This window comes from Eutrigla gurnardus, assembly GCF_963514095.1.
Source record: "Eutrigla gurnardus genome assembly, chromosome: 12".
NCBI classification, from domain to species: Eukaryota; Metazoa; Chordata; class Actinopteri; order Perciformes; family Triglidae; genus Eutrigla; species Eutrigla gurnardus.
Genome location: NC_139926.1, coordinates 14,652,128 through 14,670,003, shown reverse-complemented (window position 1 = coordinate 14,670,003; position 17,876 = coordinate 14,652,128). Strand labels below are relative to the sequence as shown.

The 17,876-nt window shown below is 39.9% G+C and overlaps 1 protein-coding gene across 1 annotated transcript in view; it reads right to left on the bottom strand.

Moving 5' to 3' along the window:
* The window catches only part of cps1 (carbamoyl-phosphate synthase 1, mitochondrial), a 43,570-nt gene that overhangs the window by 22,551 nt on the left and 3,143 nt on the right, over window positions 1–17,876 (bottom strand). The window contains exons 8-25 of the mRNA XM_084023778.1: window positions 17,026–17,154; window positions 16,741–16,847; window positions 16,015–16,156; window positions 15,676–15,753; window positions 14,991–15,089; window positions 14,668–14,763; window positions 13,743–13,932; window positions 13,324–13,481; window positions 12,820–12,948; window positions 10,990–11,134; window positions 10,025–10,235; window positions 9,703–9,901; window positions 9,425–9,601; window positions 7,697–7,815; window positions 3,143–3,284; window positions 1,900–1,965; window positions 1,617–1,680; window positions 1,299–1,480 (exon numbers count right to left, since the gene is read on the bottom strand). Coding sequence (XP_083879904.1) covers window positions 1,299–1,480; window positions 1,617–1,680; window positions 1,900–1,965; window positions 3,143–3,284; window positions 7,697–7,815; window positions 9,425–9,601; window positions 9,703–9,901; window positions 10,025–10,235; window positions 10,990–11,134; window positions 12,820–12,948; window positions 13,324–13,481; window positions 13,743–13,932; window positions 14,668–14,763; window positions 14,991–15,089; window positions 15,676–15,753; window positions 16,015–16,156; window positions 16,741–16,847; window positions 17,026–17,154 — 2,433 coding nt within the window. The remainder of the gene's footprint in view (window positions 1–1,298; window positions 1,481–1,616; window positions 1,681–1,899; window positions 1,966–3,142; window positions 3,285–7,696; window positions 7,816–9,424; window positions 9,602–9,702; window positions 9,902–10,024; window positions 10,236–10,989; window positions 11,135–12,819; window positions 12,949–13,323; window positions 13,482–13,742; window positions 13,933–14,667; window positions 14,764–14,990; window positions 15,090–15,675; window positions 15,754–16,014; window positions 16,157–16,740; window positions 16,848–17,025; window positions 17,155–17,876) is intronic.

Below are 17,876 nucleotides of genomic sequence, written 5' to 3'. Positions count from 1 at the left end.
CAGCAGAAACACTCTGTCGAGTCTTGGACCTCCTGCCACAGGCCTATCAGCCAAGATTAACAGTCTGAAACATGTGGCCGCTTCCAATTATTCTGGCTGGTCACTGATCACACGGTGAAAATATGACACAAACAAAAGCAGTTGATCTCAGTTGTTCCACAAGTTTAGTTATCGCAAGGGGACAGTGTGTGTGTGTGTGTGTGTGTGTGTGTGTGTGTGTGTGTGTGTGTGTGTGTGTGTGTGTGTGTGTGTGTGTGTCAGAACAAGTGTGTGTGCTTCTTTAATAACAGCATGCAGTCCCTTTTCCTGTCTAGCTGATCCAGGGGGGATGCTGTTTCCATGGCAATGCCAGGTTGTATCTCTTCATTATTCATGGGCCTGCTCTCCTGCTCCTGTCCAGGGTTTATCGCCATGCTCTAATGCCGTATTCATCACACACACACACACACACACACACACACACACACACACACACACACACACACACGCACACACGCACGCACGCACGCACGCACGCACGCACACACACACACACACACACGCACACACGCAGTGACAGAGGGAATTGATGGTAATGCGATCACCCTGAACAACCAAACACTTAATCACACTCTGATCCTATCGTGACTTTAACTGGATTACAAGAGGGAAAGTCAATGGACGCAAAACACACACGCAACATAAAAACATTGAGTTCAACAAACGTATACGTTGAAAATATAAGGGAAGTATCTGCTATTCATGTCCTTGAGCATGTATTGCAATCTTAAAGAGTCATCTTGGGTCCACGCATACAACAAAATAGCATTGTGCAATAGGGTGGGAATTATGCATGATTATATGCACGATATAATATTTTAAACCTTGTCATGTCTGTGAAATCTACGACGCCATATTAGGGCCACAGTACGGGAAAAAAAAAAACTGAGCCGAGAGATGTGGGCAATATTCTGAGAAAAAAAAGTCACAAATTTGTGAGTTTAAAGTGGCCAATTTGCTAGTTTATTACGATGCTAACAACCGGCATTTATGCTAGCTAACTTCCCATGAATGTCGCTTTTATCTTTCTAATTAATCCATCCCAACGTGTGACAACGCTTCGCTAAGGTCCTTAGGGTGATGGCTGCTGATGGTTATTGTTAGTTAATTTTATATGGGTCAAATTGTCATCTTATGGGTGTTTATTGATCCAATACAACATTAATGTCCATAATAAAAAATATAGCGATAGAGGTCATTTGTTTATTTTGTTTGAATTTGTCAAATAAGAAATGGCATGTTTGCATGTGTGTCCTAACCTCCTGTTGGGCAATGTCCAGGATCCGTTCCTGAGTCAACTCCTCAAAGTAAAGGCGGTCACACTCGTCAAAGTCTGTGCTGACCGTCTCAGGGTTGTGGTTGACCACCACCGTCTTCTTACCCATCTGCCTCAAAGCTCTGATGCTGGACACCGCACACCAGTCGAACTCAACGCTGCTCCCTGGAGGATCAAAGGGTTGATGAATCTGAATATGTTAGCCATAAACAGGAGTTCTAGACAACTGCATATTGATATCATCAGAAAAATTGTATTTGAGCAATATTGAAATTATATGAAAGCCTGTTGTTGAGCTCACCAATGTGGTAGGGCCCACAGCCGAGAACCATAATTCCCTGGTCTTTGAAGTCCAGATCGTTCTCCTGTTTGATTGGATACAATGAAAAAAACACTGTTGATTATGCACTTAATCCTACAGCACAGCAAACGCACCCATCTTGCAATAAATATCACTGGTATCGTATCTTTTTTTCATAACTAATTGACTAATTGTTGTTATATTAGACAATGATTGGATTGGCTATATACTACACATCATAATGGTAATATAATCGTTTTCTTGGTTAACAGAGTCCACATACCTGACCATGATATGTACAATACAGGTAGTTGGTCATGGCTGGATACTCTGCTGCCAAGGTGTCAATCTGAGAACAGGGATTAGAGAGAATTACAAAGTAACAGTAATGATCATGTTTACAGTAAATATTACTATCATATACAAACTTCACATTGAGAGTCATTCCAGCCCTAGGACCTTGTTGCCTTTGTGACAATGCTGATTTTTAAAGTTGTATACTGATGTCAGAGATTAACAATCTGAAATGAGCAATTTAACATCAGGACTGCATTTTCTCTCAATACTTTCTGTACTGTTGTGGAAAAAATTAATCTGCCCAATAAAGATCAACAAGGGGGTTTATTTTATGTATTTTCATCTGCAGACAAAAATAGTTGGCGCCTGCCTTCTCATGCAAAAGTTCAGAGACCGCAGGAACGACCCTGAGTCTAGCAGGAATCTCTCTTTTAAGGAGGAGGAATCATACTGTAGACAAAAGACAGGTCATGTGCTATCTGACAAAGACAAGATCTACAGAGCACAGATGTCATAATGTCCTCTGAAATCATCTCATGTCATATGGCACTCATGCTCATATCACCTTACTACGCACAACCAGGCAATCATTTTAGTCATAGAATAACAGTTAGGAAGAGGAGGTGCGGACTAACGTCTGACCTGACAAAGATTCTGATTATATTACAAACATCCAAAATTCCTATAACAGTACATTTAGCCAATAATTATTCTGCACATTCAGTTTAGTAAATGTTTAAATGCAGCACTGCTACTGGTATTCATACTTTTAATTAATTAAAGAATAAACACACACCAAAAGCTAAAATGCAGTTATGATACTTGAAAGTTTTGCCTGTGTTTAACAGGCAGAGTCAGTTATCCCAGTCTATCTGGTGGCTGACACATGCTTTGGTGTAATCGACACCTGTATTGAATTTGTTTCCATCGGGAAATTGGAAAAGTCTGTGTTTACTTCTGGCCTCAGAGACATCGGTACCGACAATAAATTCTGCACAAGACTTCAAACAAGTTAAAATTTAATAAGTCTCAAATTACCTCCACAACGGAGTAAGTAGAAGAGAATGGAGCTGCTGCAGTGTTCATTTAAATTTGTAGTTGGTCTATTTTCCCTGTTTCTATAAAGTGCTGCATTTCTCATATGAAATGTGCAGTACAGATAAAATGTATTATTATCATTATCATTAGTAGTATTTGACCTTTGCTGGAAGCAGCCCAGTGATGCTCACCTGTTTGACCCAGGGTTTGATGCCATAATTGAGCCTCAGCTCTCTGGCTGCTTTCTCACTGGAGCCCAGTAGCTGACCAACCTGCCGGTCTGAGAAGCCGTCCTGCTTGGCCTTCAGCAGCAGCTCCTTGGACACTGTGCCACTGTAGGAAAAGACAATAAGTCATGGTCATCACAGCTGTTTGTTAAATCCTTTAGAACTCGATACTTTGTCCACAGTTTAAGATGAATTAAACGTATATCTAATGTATTAAGTGAATAGTCAGGGTTTGCACATGGATTCAATCAGAGTATTGAATTTGGATTTAGCCTCTCAAAGTCCCAGTCGGCAACATTTTTTTGATCATATTCACTGAAGCCGACACTATGTTCCGATAGAACAACATAAATCATCCGGTTTTAGAAAAAAAAGCGTGCCTCTACGTGCACGTAGAGCCTGTTGTTTGTTTTCCAAAAATCGACAGAGCCCGGATCATCCTGTCCACTCCAAAAAACGAAACGAGGAGGTCCAAAACAACCAAAGAAAAGAAAACACCGGTGGAAAATAAGGAAAAAAGGAGAAATATTGCGACGGTGCCCGTGATAAAACCAGAGTCAACATTGGACCCACGTTTCAAAGGTGGCGTGATCTAAGGGATTTCAAAGAGCACGAAGTAGAGGGGAAGGAGCTCGGTGGTCGTGGGGGAGGAGCGTGAGAGTTGTAAACATTCAAAATCTGACAGAGTGCCCTCGATCCGCCGGACTTGCCGACTGGGACTTTAAGACCTGGCGTCCACATGCGTAGACATCACATTTTGGGTTGTCTATACCATAATACTTAATTCTGCTCAACAGGGCCCGACGTCCACATTCATGGACACTTATAAAAACTACATCATGTCAAAATACGATGCTTTTTATACTCATCCAATTAGCTCAAATAGCAAAAAATGCATACCAAAAAAGAGCTGAGGTCTTAGGAGGTTAAAGTTTAATGCACAATATGCCTGATGTGAATGTGGTAATGAGAGAAAAGAAGCAGAGGTAGATGAAAAGACGGACAGGTGAGTTGATTATTGAATCCTTTCTGACCCCTCTCAAATGTGTGTGCATTTTCAAGTTCACTGAACTATGAGGGTCATTCCAGCAAGTGGGTCATGACGCCTACCCAGCGGTGTGGACGGCAAGGAACAGCTTACCTCAGAGTGATCCATAACACATCGATAAGCAAGGCACCGAGGTGCCAGAGCACCAGGTTGGCAAGTGCAGCCATTTAAAACCCACTTTGATCGATACAACTTTAATGCCAACAGTGAGGACGAACAGGTGGCAGAAATAAAGTATCAAGGGGTGATTTTGAACTTGACCGATATATAAAAAAACATGAATTTAATTCAAACCATTTTTTGGCTGCATTCCTATTTACTGTGCTGGTTTTGCACTTATCTACGACGGTGTATTAGGGCCACTGTAGGGGGGGGAAGCGGAGCGGAGAAAGGTGGGCAATATTCAGAGGAAAAAAGTCACAAATGTGCTAACTTTATAAAAGTAATATTCATGGAAAATTAGCTAGCATAAATGCCTGTTGTTAGCATCATAATAAAGTAGCAAATCTGCGACTTTATGAAGTAGCAAATTATCATTTTTTTCTCTGAATATTGCCCACCTCTCTTGGCTCCATTTTTGTTTTTCAATAGATAATAAAAAAAAGAAGAAATGCTTGAATTACAATTACAGTATTTTGTTCTAAATTAATTATTCGGCATGTTATGAAAAATATGTTGGTTTACTGTTTTAGTAGTTACACCAAAGGATCGATCTCAAGTGAAATGCGGTTGAGAATTGTGATTTGTCCAGGACATGTCAATCCTATTTTCGCCTAAAGATGAGTTAAATGCTGTATCATGTTTTCAGACGTTAGGAAAGTGTGAAAAAAACAAGATACTTCTCTGTGAGGACAGGAAATATGAGGTGCTGATGCAGTTGCTGATTTGGTGGAGGACTCAGCTACCTGCCTCCCTTTGCTTTGCGTTTGTGTCAAGTTAAACTAAATACATGACTGCTTGACGAAATTGATATTGATCTCCTCACACAACTCCCACGAAGAAAGCAAAAAGCGCAATTCCTACATATCACATAATTTTTTTGCCGCTAGGTAGTAAAAAAAACTAGGGGATTATTATTTGTATTAAACCACAACTTGCTCTCCCTCGTCATTATCTGAATTATTTATGACCCAACATTATTGGAAATGTCAAATGTGTTTTTACTCCCACTGCACATTGCTGGGCTGAGAAATAGCAAACCAAAGAAACAACAAGAGGAGAGAGCAGCCGAGGTTGGAATCACAGGAAGGAAAAGAGATTGGATCCGAGGGCTTGATTGTCTTGTGTACAATTATCCTCTCTAAAAAAAGCAGTGATAAGGGAAAAACCTTTGCATGCCATAAATGTATGTACATCTGCCCTCACACATACAACAAACTTCAAAACACATTGACTAGTGTGTTTGTGTGGGTGTGTGTATTCAAAGAGTGAAGGGAAGGGACTAACAGACAGTCTCACAAAAACCCAACAACTAAAAGTTAAAATGGAAAGAACCAATTTATGGATTTTCACGCTTTTCATTTTGTTAACTTTTCCACTTCATCAAGTTTGAACATTGAAAAGTATAAGAATGAGGGTTTTGTGTTTTATAATTGGAGTCTTTACACACTGATTAAGTCCATTTAATTGTAATTCATGTCACACACGGGGTTTATGTACCTAATTATATCTGTCTTCATACGCAGAAGTAACAAAAATCGGATTTGTGCATCGATAAGAGTTCGATCATACTGTATTTTAAAGCGATGGCACAGATCTTAAATTGTTGTATCTTTTTTGAAAATAAAGTTTCAGTTATTTTTCAACTAAAAAAATCGTCTGGTTCAAGCAATGAGGATTGCAGCTTTTTATTTTCATGAATCTATGTTGAATTTAAAAACTTCTGGAAAAAGTTCTCTTGGCCTTCAGGAAATTAATGGGCAATTTTCTTTATCATTTCATCCATTTAACAGCTTAATGGAATTAATATATGGTTAAATAATATGTACTCTTTAAAACATTAACGCATATAGACGATGGTGTATTGCCACATTAGTTTATTATTGTTAGTATTATTAATAATACTTACAATAATAATAATACATAAATACAGAGCCTACTTTATATCTAAATGCTTCGTCCTAAACCTGAACTTATCTGCTAACAAAACTGACACATCTTTCTAATGTAATTTGTAATGTTATCAATATCAATATGCATCATTCACTTCTTTAATCATTTGTGGCATGAATGAAAGGCCAAAGTATTGATTGATGTTGGTACAGAACTCATACCGTATTCAACCAATTAACTTTAATGAACAACTGCAATTGAGTGAAAAGAGTGAAGATGAAATTAAAACATTCATTGTCAGTTGTAGTATCTTATTTCAGAGAACTGGTCATTCTTTTCTTGGTTCTCTACAAAGAACTCCTAACATGACGCATGACGAATGAAGAAAAATAAAATGTCCTTCCTGTGAGTCATAAAAATGCTCCGGTCCTAAATACAGCAATAGAAGATACAACACTTTCATGTACACGGACAATGAGTCTGCTGACCAGTAGAGCCTGAAGTCCACCTGTACTCAGCTCTACGCTCCGTCAGTCTGGCAGCAGCCTATTGCTGTGTGTCCATCCCGGTGTCACCCTGATTTAGAGGCAGTGGAGACTACAACAGCCTTCCACGTGTCAGCATGTTGCATTGGGCGCCCTCCAGACGTCCAGCCATTAATTATTAAACAGCAGAGTCCGAAGGAAGCTCAGATAACCTGTGGCTAAGCCAAGAAAATTCACAGTGGCTGTCCAGGTAACAGCCCGAGGCCAGAGAGAGAGAAAGAGGGGCAATATAGAGGAGAGGAATCACCAGAGAGAAAGAGTTTGATGAGACTCGGGTCCATCTCATTTCAGGAGCAACATTTCGCTATTGAAGACTTTTCAATCATTTCTGGAAAGAACTGGAAATGATGGCAGGCATAACTTGCCAGTTTAAAAAATATTTGTTAAGTGGATTGTTGTGTGCTGTGTTAGTCAGGATCCCGCTGTGACATATCATACTGTGCTGAAATATTGAATTATGTTTTGTCTTTTTATGTGGGGCACTGATATTTTCCTGAAAGCCGGAGAAATAAAATGATTAAACTGAATTTATTAATTTCATAGAATTTCCCTGCAGGTTGCACAGAGGTGTGGTCGGACAATATTCAATTAATTGTCTGTGGCAAAGGGCACAAATTTAACTGCAAACCGACAACGTGTGGTGCAGAAATAATGAGACGGATAACCAGGAGGTGATTTATATGGAACAGTGACTTAGTCAGCTTGGGAAGTAGGAAAGGAATTACAATATATTCCATAAAATAATAATAATCCGTTGGACTGCCCGTGGTGCAATAGTCTGCAACTTTATGAATGGATGGATGAACTGTTTTTTGGAGGAGAGGGTTCCAATTGACTAGATATTTTCAACATACATATGCACATACACGTTACCTGTCGTAGTTTGCCAGAAGCTGCTCCATCTGCGTGATCTTGTGGAGCTTGTGAAGGAACCACTTGTCTATGGCCGTCAGATTGTGGATCTCATCAACACTCATGCCACTGTGGAGGGCCTTAGAGGTAGAGACGTTCAGCATTACTTTCATCATACATCATAGAGTTCATCATCCATTTATGGGAGGATTCTGAGATCAGAGACATCCAATATGTTTCACAAAGTTTCAACAGATTTTCTTTCAAATGAATGGCTCATGATTTAAATCACGTTACAAATCATTCAGTGAACCACTACTGGATATCGGCTGGAATTCAGAAAGGTCACTGTAAATAATGCATCCCTTTTCAAAGACTCCTCCATGTAAAATATATTGTTGGGAGACAATATACTACTTTGCCCAATGTTGGCATTTTATGAAAAATCTGATAACCTGTGTTACGACAGAGTAGCCCTGACAGCAGCTTGTAAATATGGTTTTATCTTTTTTGACATTAGACGGCTGAGGAATCACTCCAAGTGTGTTTGGAAGGATTATACTCAGCAATCATTAAAACTTGGAAGTGAAACCCACCACGTCCTGTAAAGAAGCAGCTTCTCAACAAGTTGCAAGTGATTATTACTGTGACTTTCAGTGGAGGGTTTTAGTGTCTCATGAAAACAGGGCTAGATACACATGCTGGGGAAAAAAGATAGGAAAGAAACACACTAAAAATGATGTGTTTTAGAGTGTTGCCTGGACAAAAATACCAGCAACGTATCAGAGAATTACATCCAATTCATTTCACGCTAGTATTGTTCTTATTTATCATAGCTTATGCCTGAATAACAATCGAGGAGTGCATCCTACTGCCTTGGCTGTTCATTTTTATGCTTTTTTCTCCACAACAATAACTCAAACGGTCTGGATCAAGCCGGTCTAAAAATTAACCTGGTGGGCGACAGAGAGGTGAGCTGAGAGCAAGAGTGAGTGTGCTGACCATTTTAAGGCATTATAGCTGGTGTTTGATTGCTCGGAGATAAGATGTGGATCATTAATCCCTAATGCTTTCACCGTCTTCAAATGATCTCCCTCCATATTCAAAGAGACAACTATATCTCCACCGTCGGGACACCAAGCTCACACAGTTGGAGGTTTTGACACTGAGACGACCTCATTCTGCTCTTCTTTCAGCTGGCGATAAAAGCGCACTGAAGTGCTGAACTTGTAAATCTTTTTGACCTTGCGATTGCTTATGCACCGTCTGTGTGTTTGAATGATGGAGCTTGACCCTGTGTCTTGATGTGCTTATGAAAGTGCCGTCTCGCCTTTATCTGATTCAATGAGCAGAAAGAAAGGCTTACAACACTGTGCTGGGCAAGCACAAAACATATTAGCAAAAACATCTTTCAGATGACGTGATTTGGACTCATCCTCCCCCCACATGTTTGAAAAGCACACTCTGTCTTTACATAATCAAACAATCAAACTGTACAGTCTGTGTTTTCCAAGTATTATAACCCCCCATGAACTAAATATTTCATGAAATAAAAAAGACAAGCATTTCCACACAATTAGGCATTCACAGCGAGGACATGGTGGTAGGCCAGGGACACAGCTTTCTCCGCATTTCATGTTTTTTTCATGATTATGTTTCGGTTCAAAATGTGATTTTAATTAAAAAAAAAATTAAAAAAAAATGTGAGTCTGTATCATTCATTTTAAACGTTATGAAAGATCAGTGTACCTTGGCAAGGGAGAAGATGCGGGTGATAGAGGGCACAGCCAGCTCCTGTTGGAGGTCCTGGGTGTTGGCCCAGGCTTTCTTGAGTGGCAGCCGGGGCACGAAGCCATCCACTGATGGGTGACACATCCTCAGGGCTTTCTGCATACTCTCCTCAAAGGTTCGGCCCACGGCCATCACCTGAATCCAGAAGAGGGAGGCATGAAAAAATAATATGGCTGTGTGAGTATAATGAATAAGCGGGTGGATGAGTGAGTGTTGATCCATGGATCCTCCCCCACCTCTCCAACACTCTTCATGGCACTGCCTATTTCATGGGACATGCCGTGAAAGCGGTCCAGGTCCCAGCGGGGGATCTTGGTGACGATGTAGTCTAGGCTGGGTTCAAAGCAGGCTGTGGTCTTCTCTGACACAGCATTCTTGATCTCCGGTAGGGGAATACCCAAAGCCAGTTTAGCGGCAACAAAAGCCAAGGGATACCTGTGAGACATGGACCAAGGGACAGGGAGACCACGATGGACTTGTCGTTGAAGCTTCTGCACCAAATAAGCATTATTAGCACGATCTCAGAGCCACCTTATGTTTGCACACGTTTTCTCTCACCCAGTGGCTTTGGATGCCAGAGCAGAGCTTCTGGAGAGCCGGGCGTTGACTTCAATGATGCAGTACTCCAGGGACGACGGGTGCAGGGCGTACTGGATGTTGCATTCGCCTATAATGCCAAGGTGACGCACCACTTTGATGGCTGTCTCGCGGAGCATGTGGTACTCCTCATTGGACAATGTCTGGCTCGGTGCAACCACTATGGAGTCACCTGAAGAAGAAGAAAAAGAAGAAAGGTTTGTAAAGGTTTAACAGTATTAAGACCCTCTGGACTGGGTTTTGGTTCATTAGCTAAAACATCACATAAAGCAGCAAAAGCCTGTTTTTTGAATTTGGATTTAAAACTAGGAGCAGCAAAGATCTCATGTAAATCTCTATTCATCTCATTCATTCGTTTGTGCAGTTTTCTTTCTTCAGAAAATGTAAGAATATACTGTATATCACTTTACTTACCACAAAATCAAAGTTTGCTTTGGAAACTTTTACATCTATTATTATTAGGAGGAAAATACACTTGTCTGTTTTTCCTACTGAATTGAAAAGAACACAAAAAAAAAAAGAGAAAAATGTAAACCTTAGATACACGTTGAGGGTCTCAGTCTGTAAAAGCTCTGGGTGTTGGCTATGAGAACTGAACTATTTTCCAGCCAAGTATCGACTCGCTTTTGTTGATGCTCAGAAACAAGACAAAGAAATAACACAAGGACAACAACTGTCTGAAACATCCATGTTATCTTGTCAGGTACACGGTGAATGATGAATAACCTGCACACAGCGGAGAGAGCAAAACGGAAACACACTCACCCTGAAGTAGAGAGAGAGAGAGGGGGGGGGGGGGGGGGGACAGACAGACAGACAGACAGACAGACAGACAGACAGACAGACAGACAGACTGACAGACAGATAGATCACAGCGAAACAAACATGAGAGATGAACACATGAGTGTTGGTGCGTGTTTAAGGACCTGTGTGAATGCCCAGCGGGTCCAAGTTCTCCATGTTGCAGACAGTGACACAGTTATCAGCCACATCTCTCACCACCTCATATTCCACCTCCTTCCAGCCCAGCAAAGACTTCTCCACCAGGATCTGCCTGCTCATCGCCAAGGCCTGCAATACAATATGCACAGAACACTGTCAGATCAGATGTTGTGTGTCAGCACTGACAATAGTTGATAGACAATAGTTCTGCTATTTAAATACTACATTGTATAGCGTTTACTATAACTAGTGGTATGTTTGAGGCCTTGTCTATTATCTTATGATCAATACTTAATGATTATGAAACTGCGATGAAAACTACATAGGATGTAAGATTATTAAAACTCCACCACATTGAATGAACATGAGCCATTGTCTGAATATAATCAAAAACATTATATTGAAACTCTGTTTGTTTTAAACATAAAATAATATTCAAAAAACAGATTGGGTGCTATTTTTCTTTCCAATGACTACTCATTATTCAGTAGAAATAATTAAGAATGAAATGCAAAATTTGGTACACTAATTAGCTATGTTCTCTAATGGTTTAACATGATAAATACATTGCCTGACTGATATGTTTTGTACTTAATGTCCTTTCCACTGGGCATAGCCCCTCAATGTATCTCAATGTTAACTTAACTGTTGTCAAGGGAAGGAAACACTTTTGCACATTAGCATTGTCGTACAGATGGCTGTGTCCATAAAAACATCCAACAGACAAATAATTTAAACATATTTAACATGATACTGTAATATCTGTAATTAATATATTCAACCCATGATTTACAGCCTCAATGATTAGCATAAAGTTCTAAACCTCATAGTTACATTCAGTATACCATAGTATTGTACTCCAGGATCACTGTGTTAGATTGTATCAAATGAGCTTTCAGTGTTTGATAAACAACTTCCGAGGAACAGTCTCATACTTTCTAGATAAACTACAATTAACATGTTTTGAGGTTTTTTTCCAGACATTTTTGCTGTTCAAAATTGACCTGATTGAAACTTCCCTACATTAAAATGCAGAAAAAGGTGTGCAAATGGTCTGAAATAAAATAGGTAAGTAACAAAATGTGGTAACCTGTTACAAGGACATGTACTAGGACATTGCACACGTATTAGAAATAAACATAATACTCTTTTTAACAATGCTGAGGACACAGCGTTAAAGGACTAAGTGTCTACCTTGGGTTTTCATTTTGTATCTTTGTCAAAGGCCAGACGAGACCTTGTGAACTATATCTCTGCTCTGTACTTGATACAAAACACAGTGCTACTTCAACTGCTGCTGGGCATAACTGCCAAAGAAAGATTTGCCACTGAAACTTCCAAATGAAACAAAAAAATATATACTTTTAAATACAAGGTGATGAAAGCACTCTGGCATAGAAAAGAAGGAATCCATCAAACAGTCTGGCACAGACTGTTCATTTTACAGCCTATGATCACAGATTACCATTCAGCTTTCAGACTACAGTGTATATAATAGCGCTGGATGCTGGACAAGCACAAAAGAATGTTGCTAAGCAACAGCAAACTATTCCCTTCTTGGCAGTGCGCCAAAATAACACAACTAAACAATTTCAAAGCTTTTATTTTTGTGCAGGTTAAGGCTTTGAACATCGGTAAAGGTATTAAATGTAAAGAGTCAGCAACAGTCTGGATAAAATGCTTCACTTGCTGCTTAGATCGGTATAATCAGTCAAATGTAAAGGAAATAAAATGACTAAATTACAAAGTGATTACAAATGAGACGACTAATTCAGATGCCTCCACCATTCCCACACCGCACCATTTATTCTGACCTTGTGGGCAGTTTCCTCCAGCTTTTCTTTGTTGGCACACAGACCAGATCCGAGACCGCCAAGGGCATAGGCGGACCGTAACATCACTGGGTAGCCAATCTTCTCTGCCGCTTTCAAGGCATCAGATACCTGAAAGATGCACACAAATATTACACTGTATTTCCCCCACAATTACAGAATAAGATCATGCGTTATGTTATATCATATCAGGCTGGAGAGTTGCAGCTATAGAAGCCCTGCAGCTTTTGATGCAATGCACAAACGCTGCTGTATACAGAAAATTACTCTCAAGAGTGGCATTATGAAAACAAATTAGCATTTAAGGGTAACAATTCTGTAAATTAATGAATATTTGGTCATCAAGATCAGGTCTGAAGACGGTTAAAACATCTTTCTTAGTAAAAGTGGAAAATAATATTAATATAGAATTTCCTGGCAGTTTGATGCAGACATTTATCATTTAAAGAAAGAAGAAGATATTTTCTCTTGTTATTGGATCCTTACCGACTCCACAGCGAAACTGGGTGCAATCTTCTCATTGATCTCCATCAGTTTGTCAGCAAACAGCTGCCTGTCCTCTGTGGCCATGATGGACTCCACTGGGGTTCCTAGGACCTTCACCCCATACTGCTTCAGGACACCGCTCTGGAACAACTCAACTCCTGGACATCGAACGAGACACCAATCCACACAGATGCAGCGATAAATATACAGGCAACACAAACAATCACTTAATCAGAACCTTTGTCAAAAAGTGGAAAAAGGTGTCACTGAGCAAGGCATATGGAATTAGTGAATGTTTTCATCTTCAGGGCCCTAAAGTCACATGGGTTTCACATGTCCTTGGTGTAAGTTATTTCCTACCCTATGAGTAGTGAGGGCCTTCCACAACACATCGACACAAACAGTTGCACGCATCTCACCGCAGTTGAGTGCAGTCTGTCCACCCATGGAGAGAAGGATGCCATCCGGACGCTCGGTCTTGATGACCTCGGTTACAAATTGCGGTGTGACGGGCAGGAAGTAGACTGAGTCAGCCTGCTTGGAGCCCACTTCATTGGTCTGAACTGAGGCTATGTTTGGGTTCATGAGTACCGTCTTCAGGTTTTCCTCCTACAACAGGTCCACAAGGTTATTTATTTATTACAGAAAAACAGAGGTTGATGATTAGTCATCATTTTATTCAAGTCTTTTCAGCCTGGCATTTATTTATTTTGGTTAAAATAAAAAGCAGACATTTTGACATCCGAAACCTCTCACTCATTCACTCCTCCCTACTCACCATCCAGGGAGTTCTATGTAGATGAAAAAAAAACTTTGGGACATGACTCATGTCATTTTCTCTAAATAGTTAATTAAGTCGCGGCTGTCGCACAGTTAAAATGTGCCAGATCAACAGTGGCTGGTGGACCAACCATAATAAATAGACATATCTTTTTTGTAATAAATACATATTGTAAGCTAAGGAGCGCTATAGGCTATGGCTGTCAATGTGGGGTCAAAGTGTATTTTCCTAAATAAATAAATATTAAAGTACTTTGTAACCTTTATCTGTGCTATCCTGTGATGTTTTCTGTTATTTTCCCTTCAGCACAATGGTATATAATGTTATGTAATATAGTAGGCACACCATATTATTAAAATGTTATTATAAGTGAAATGTTTTCTGAAGGTGACCAAAACCTACGATCAGTTCAGTCTTGGCTTGGCAGACGCATCAAAACAAATTAATCTTTTTTCATTCTTTTTTTTTTTTTAAAACAGGACAAAATAAATTGTTGATTTTTAAAATCAGTTATTATCTAAAACAGCTGGGTACGGATTCACACCACACGTGTTATCTCCTACCTTCATGGCTTTGATCGCCTGAGATCCAGAGTAGTCAAACTCTCCAGCCTGACCGATAGACAGACCACCAGAACCCAGGACAAGCACTTTCGACACCTGATTTTACACAAATAGACAGCAACGAGTAATTAACAGCATGTAATACAGCAACTAACTGCAGCTGCGCATCATGAAACTCCATTTTATATAACACTACATCCTGGCATTTTCTTGTAAAGTGACCTTTTTGATTCAATTCTCTGATAACTACACCTGCACACCTTAAAACATATGCTGTTCATAAAGACAAACCTACTGAACCAGTGTGATAAACAGTACCATACCTGGGCTCTGGGAGGAATGTGTGGTTTCTTAGGCATGACTGAAATTATATTGGCATCTTTTCCTTTCGCGATCAGGGACATGAAGACGTCAAAGAGGAACTGTAGACACAAAGGAAAATATGGATGGATGGATGGATGGATGGATGGATGGATGGATAGACAGACGCAGTGCAACATTTTTGTGATGCCCACGAAAGACAAACGGAGGGGGAAGGCAGCAATTCTCCAGCAGAGCTGTCAACGGCATGTTATTGCAGAGGACAGGTCTTATTATTCTGCCTTAATATGACAGAGGTTACAAGATACTTTGACCAGGACTTGAACTACAGTCCCTGCCTGTCATGTGGTAGACAAGAACTGTAGCACAGAATCATCAACGCTTTATTGTAGGGAGAGGGACGGGCACCTGTGGCTCTGGTGCAGTCAAACATCAGGCAACACAGACGATTGCACTTTTCATTACCAGTGATATAGTAACTGTTTATAAAAAAATGTTACCACTATGTTTTATTTATATACCATACAATACAAATAGAAACAAATGGCTTTCCCTCAGCCACCTCTTTGCTGCTTTGGACATTTACACGCATCCTGTTTCAATGGAAGATTTCAACTTTTACTTGAGTAGCATCCTCAAATAAAGCATTCAGGTACTTTATGCAGCACTTTTACAGACTTTAATTACCTCTGTGTCGGTGGGACCGCCTTTAGCCTCTGGGTGGAACTGGGCTGTGAAAACAGGCTTAGTATTGTGCATGATGCCCTGGAAAACAAAAATCAAGCAAACAGTATTTTGCATTTAATTTGTTGGCATTTCTGAAACAGACTAATTCTGTAAAATGTTGTTATTTTGTGAGCTAAGGTCTGTAGACTTTGTAGTCTACCATAGGAATATATATATATTATATTATTTGCTTGAATACATTTTGTTTGTAAGTGACTGATGGTGAGTTTTTTTTTTTAATACAAAACCCCGTAGAAAGAAAAATATCAAAATGCCACTCATTCACAGAGTGATATCAACCTCATTGGTGCCATCGTTGGCGTTGATGAAAAGCGGGCTCCACCCTGGGGGCAGGGACGCACTGTCTATGCCGTAGCCATGGTTCTGTGCCGTAATGAAGGCCTGGCCCGTCATCACATTCAGCACTGGCTGGTTCTGGCCTCTGGAGAACCCCAGACATGCAGAAAACACAGTGTTTTATTTTCCATTATCATATGCATGTGCATGTGGACGCACGCGGGTGTCAAACTATTCCACTGATCAACTGGTAACACAACAATTCACCCACACGAGAATGGAAGAGGAATACAAGCTAGTAAACATAGTTGTAAGCAACGCTTCATCTTTGCAGATGTGTAATGAGGAATGCACTCATCAAACACTCAATGCACTCAACACATTCGTGAGATGTCAAGGATAAACACAATGGGTATCATTCATGAAACGTGAGCAAAACAAATTTGTGTGTAATCGCGTTGCAGAGGGAAATGTACAAAATCTACTCCTACCTCTAACCGCTCATAGAGCTTTTAGCACATAAATATTGCTTGTCATTATTAGAAATGACAACGTGCTCTGTCATGTTCACAATATGCAGCTGCCTTCAACCCACATATTTTACCAACATGACAGATGATTAGAATTGAATATGAATGAATACAGGATAAAGCGGTAGACAATGGATGGATGGATGGTATAACTATATATATATAATTCTAATCTTAGCTTAGATATTAAAGCGTTCACCTGTTGCCCATAGGTAACTTATATGACTGAGCTCCTGCAGCCAGAGCAGTGATCTGGTTGCCCATACAGATCCCAAATACTGGCTGGGGACGATCACTCTCCAGCACCTTCACATGACAAAACATACAAAACACATTTATTAAGGTACACTGTAGATCATTTTATAAACACAATCCATGTCATAAAAACGGTACTCCTTAATAATACTCATAGTATAATAAAACTCTTTGTGTTTCAACCTCAAATGTTGCCCAATCCAAACATTTATACAGCATCATGTTCTACCTTGCGGACATTGTGGATGAGTGTCTTGGCCAGAAACGGATCTCCTGGTCCGTTGGAGATGAATAAGCCGTCATATTCTAGACTCTGCAGGTCCTGATCCCAGGGTACCAGGTGGACCTCGGCGCCCCTCTGCACATAGAGATGTATAGAACACACAGAGATTCTTATTGTGTTGCTGAATGCTCATGTTAATGTGAAGTCACCTAAAAGACCTTAATAGTTGTATACAAATTTGACATCAGGGTACAATCCATCCTTCTGGCTGTAAACATAGCTGTTAATGTGTTGTTATTGAGTGACACTGCATAAACCCATGTCTTTATGAGTGCTCTGACCGTTAAAGAAGTCTAGCCAAAATATCCATACAATCACCAAAATGTTTGCACAAAGTCAAAAGACTTCAATAATGCAATCTATGTTTGTGAATCAATTAGAGGAAGAAAATTGGCTCATTTTGTCCTACAAACTATCTTGAGCCTCCAGAAAAAAGGCTATATTACCATGACTGTGAATAAAAAACATCACAGGTAATGATATTTACCTACTGTTAATGTTACCAATTATTTGACACATGAGAATGTTCACACAACTAGATACACATCAACAGACCAATAAAAAGGCAAATAAGAGAGGCAACAGACAAAACATACTAGTGCATTAGAAGTCTGCAGGCTGCTTTTCGTAACTGACTTTTAAAACCAATTACAAGCTAATATCAACACAATAAATAACAACAAGCCATTAAATGGAGCCTCAAATAAAGAGAAGCCCACTATCTCATACAGCTGGATGACATATACAATTACCACAGGATTGTTTTGTATGTTTTCTTTTGGCTCTTAAGAAATAAC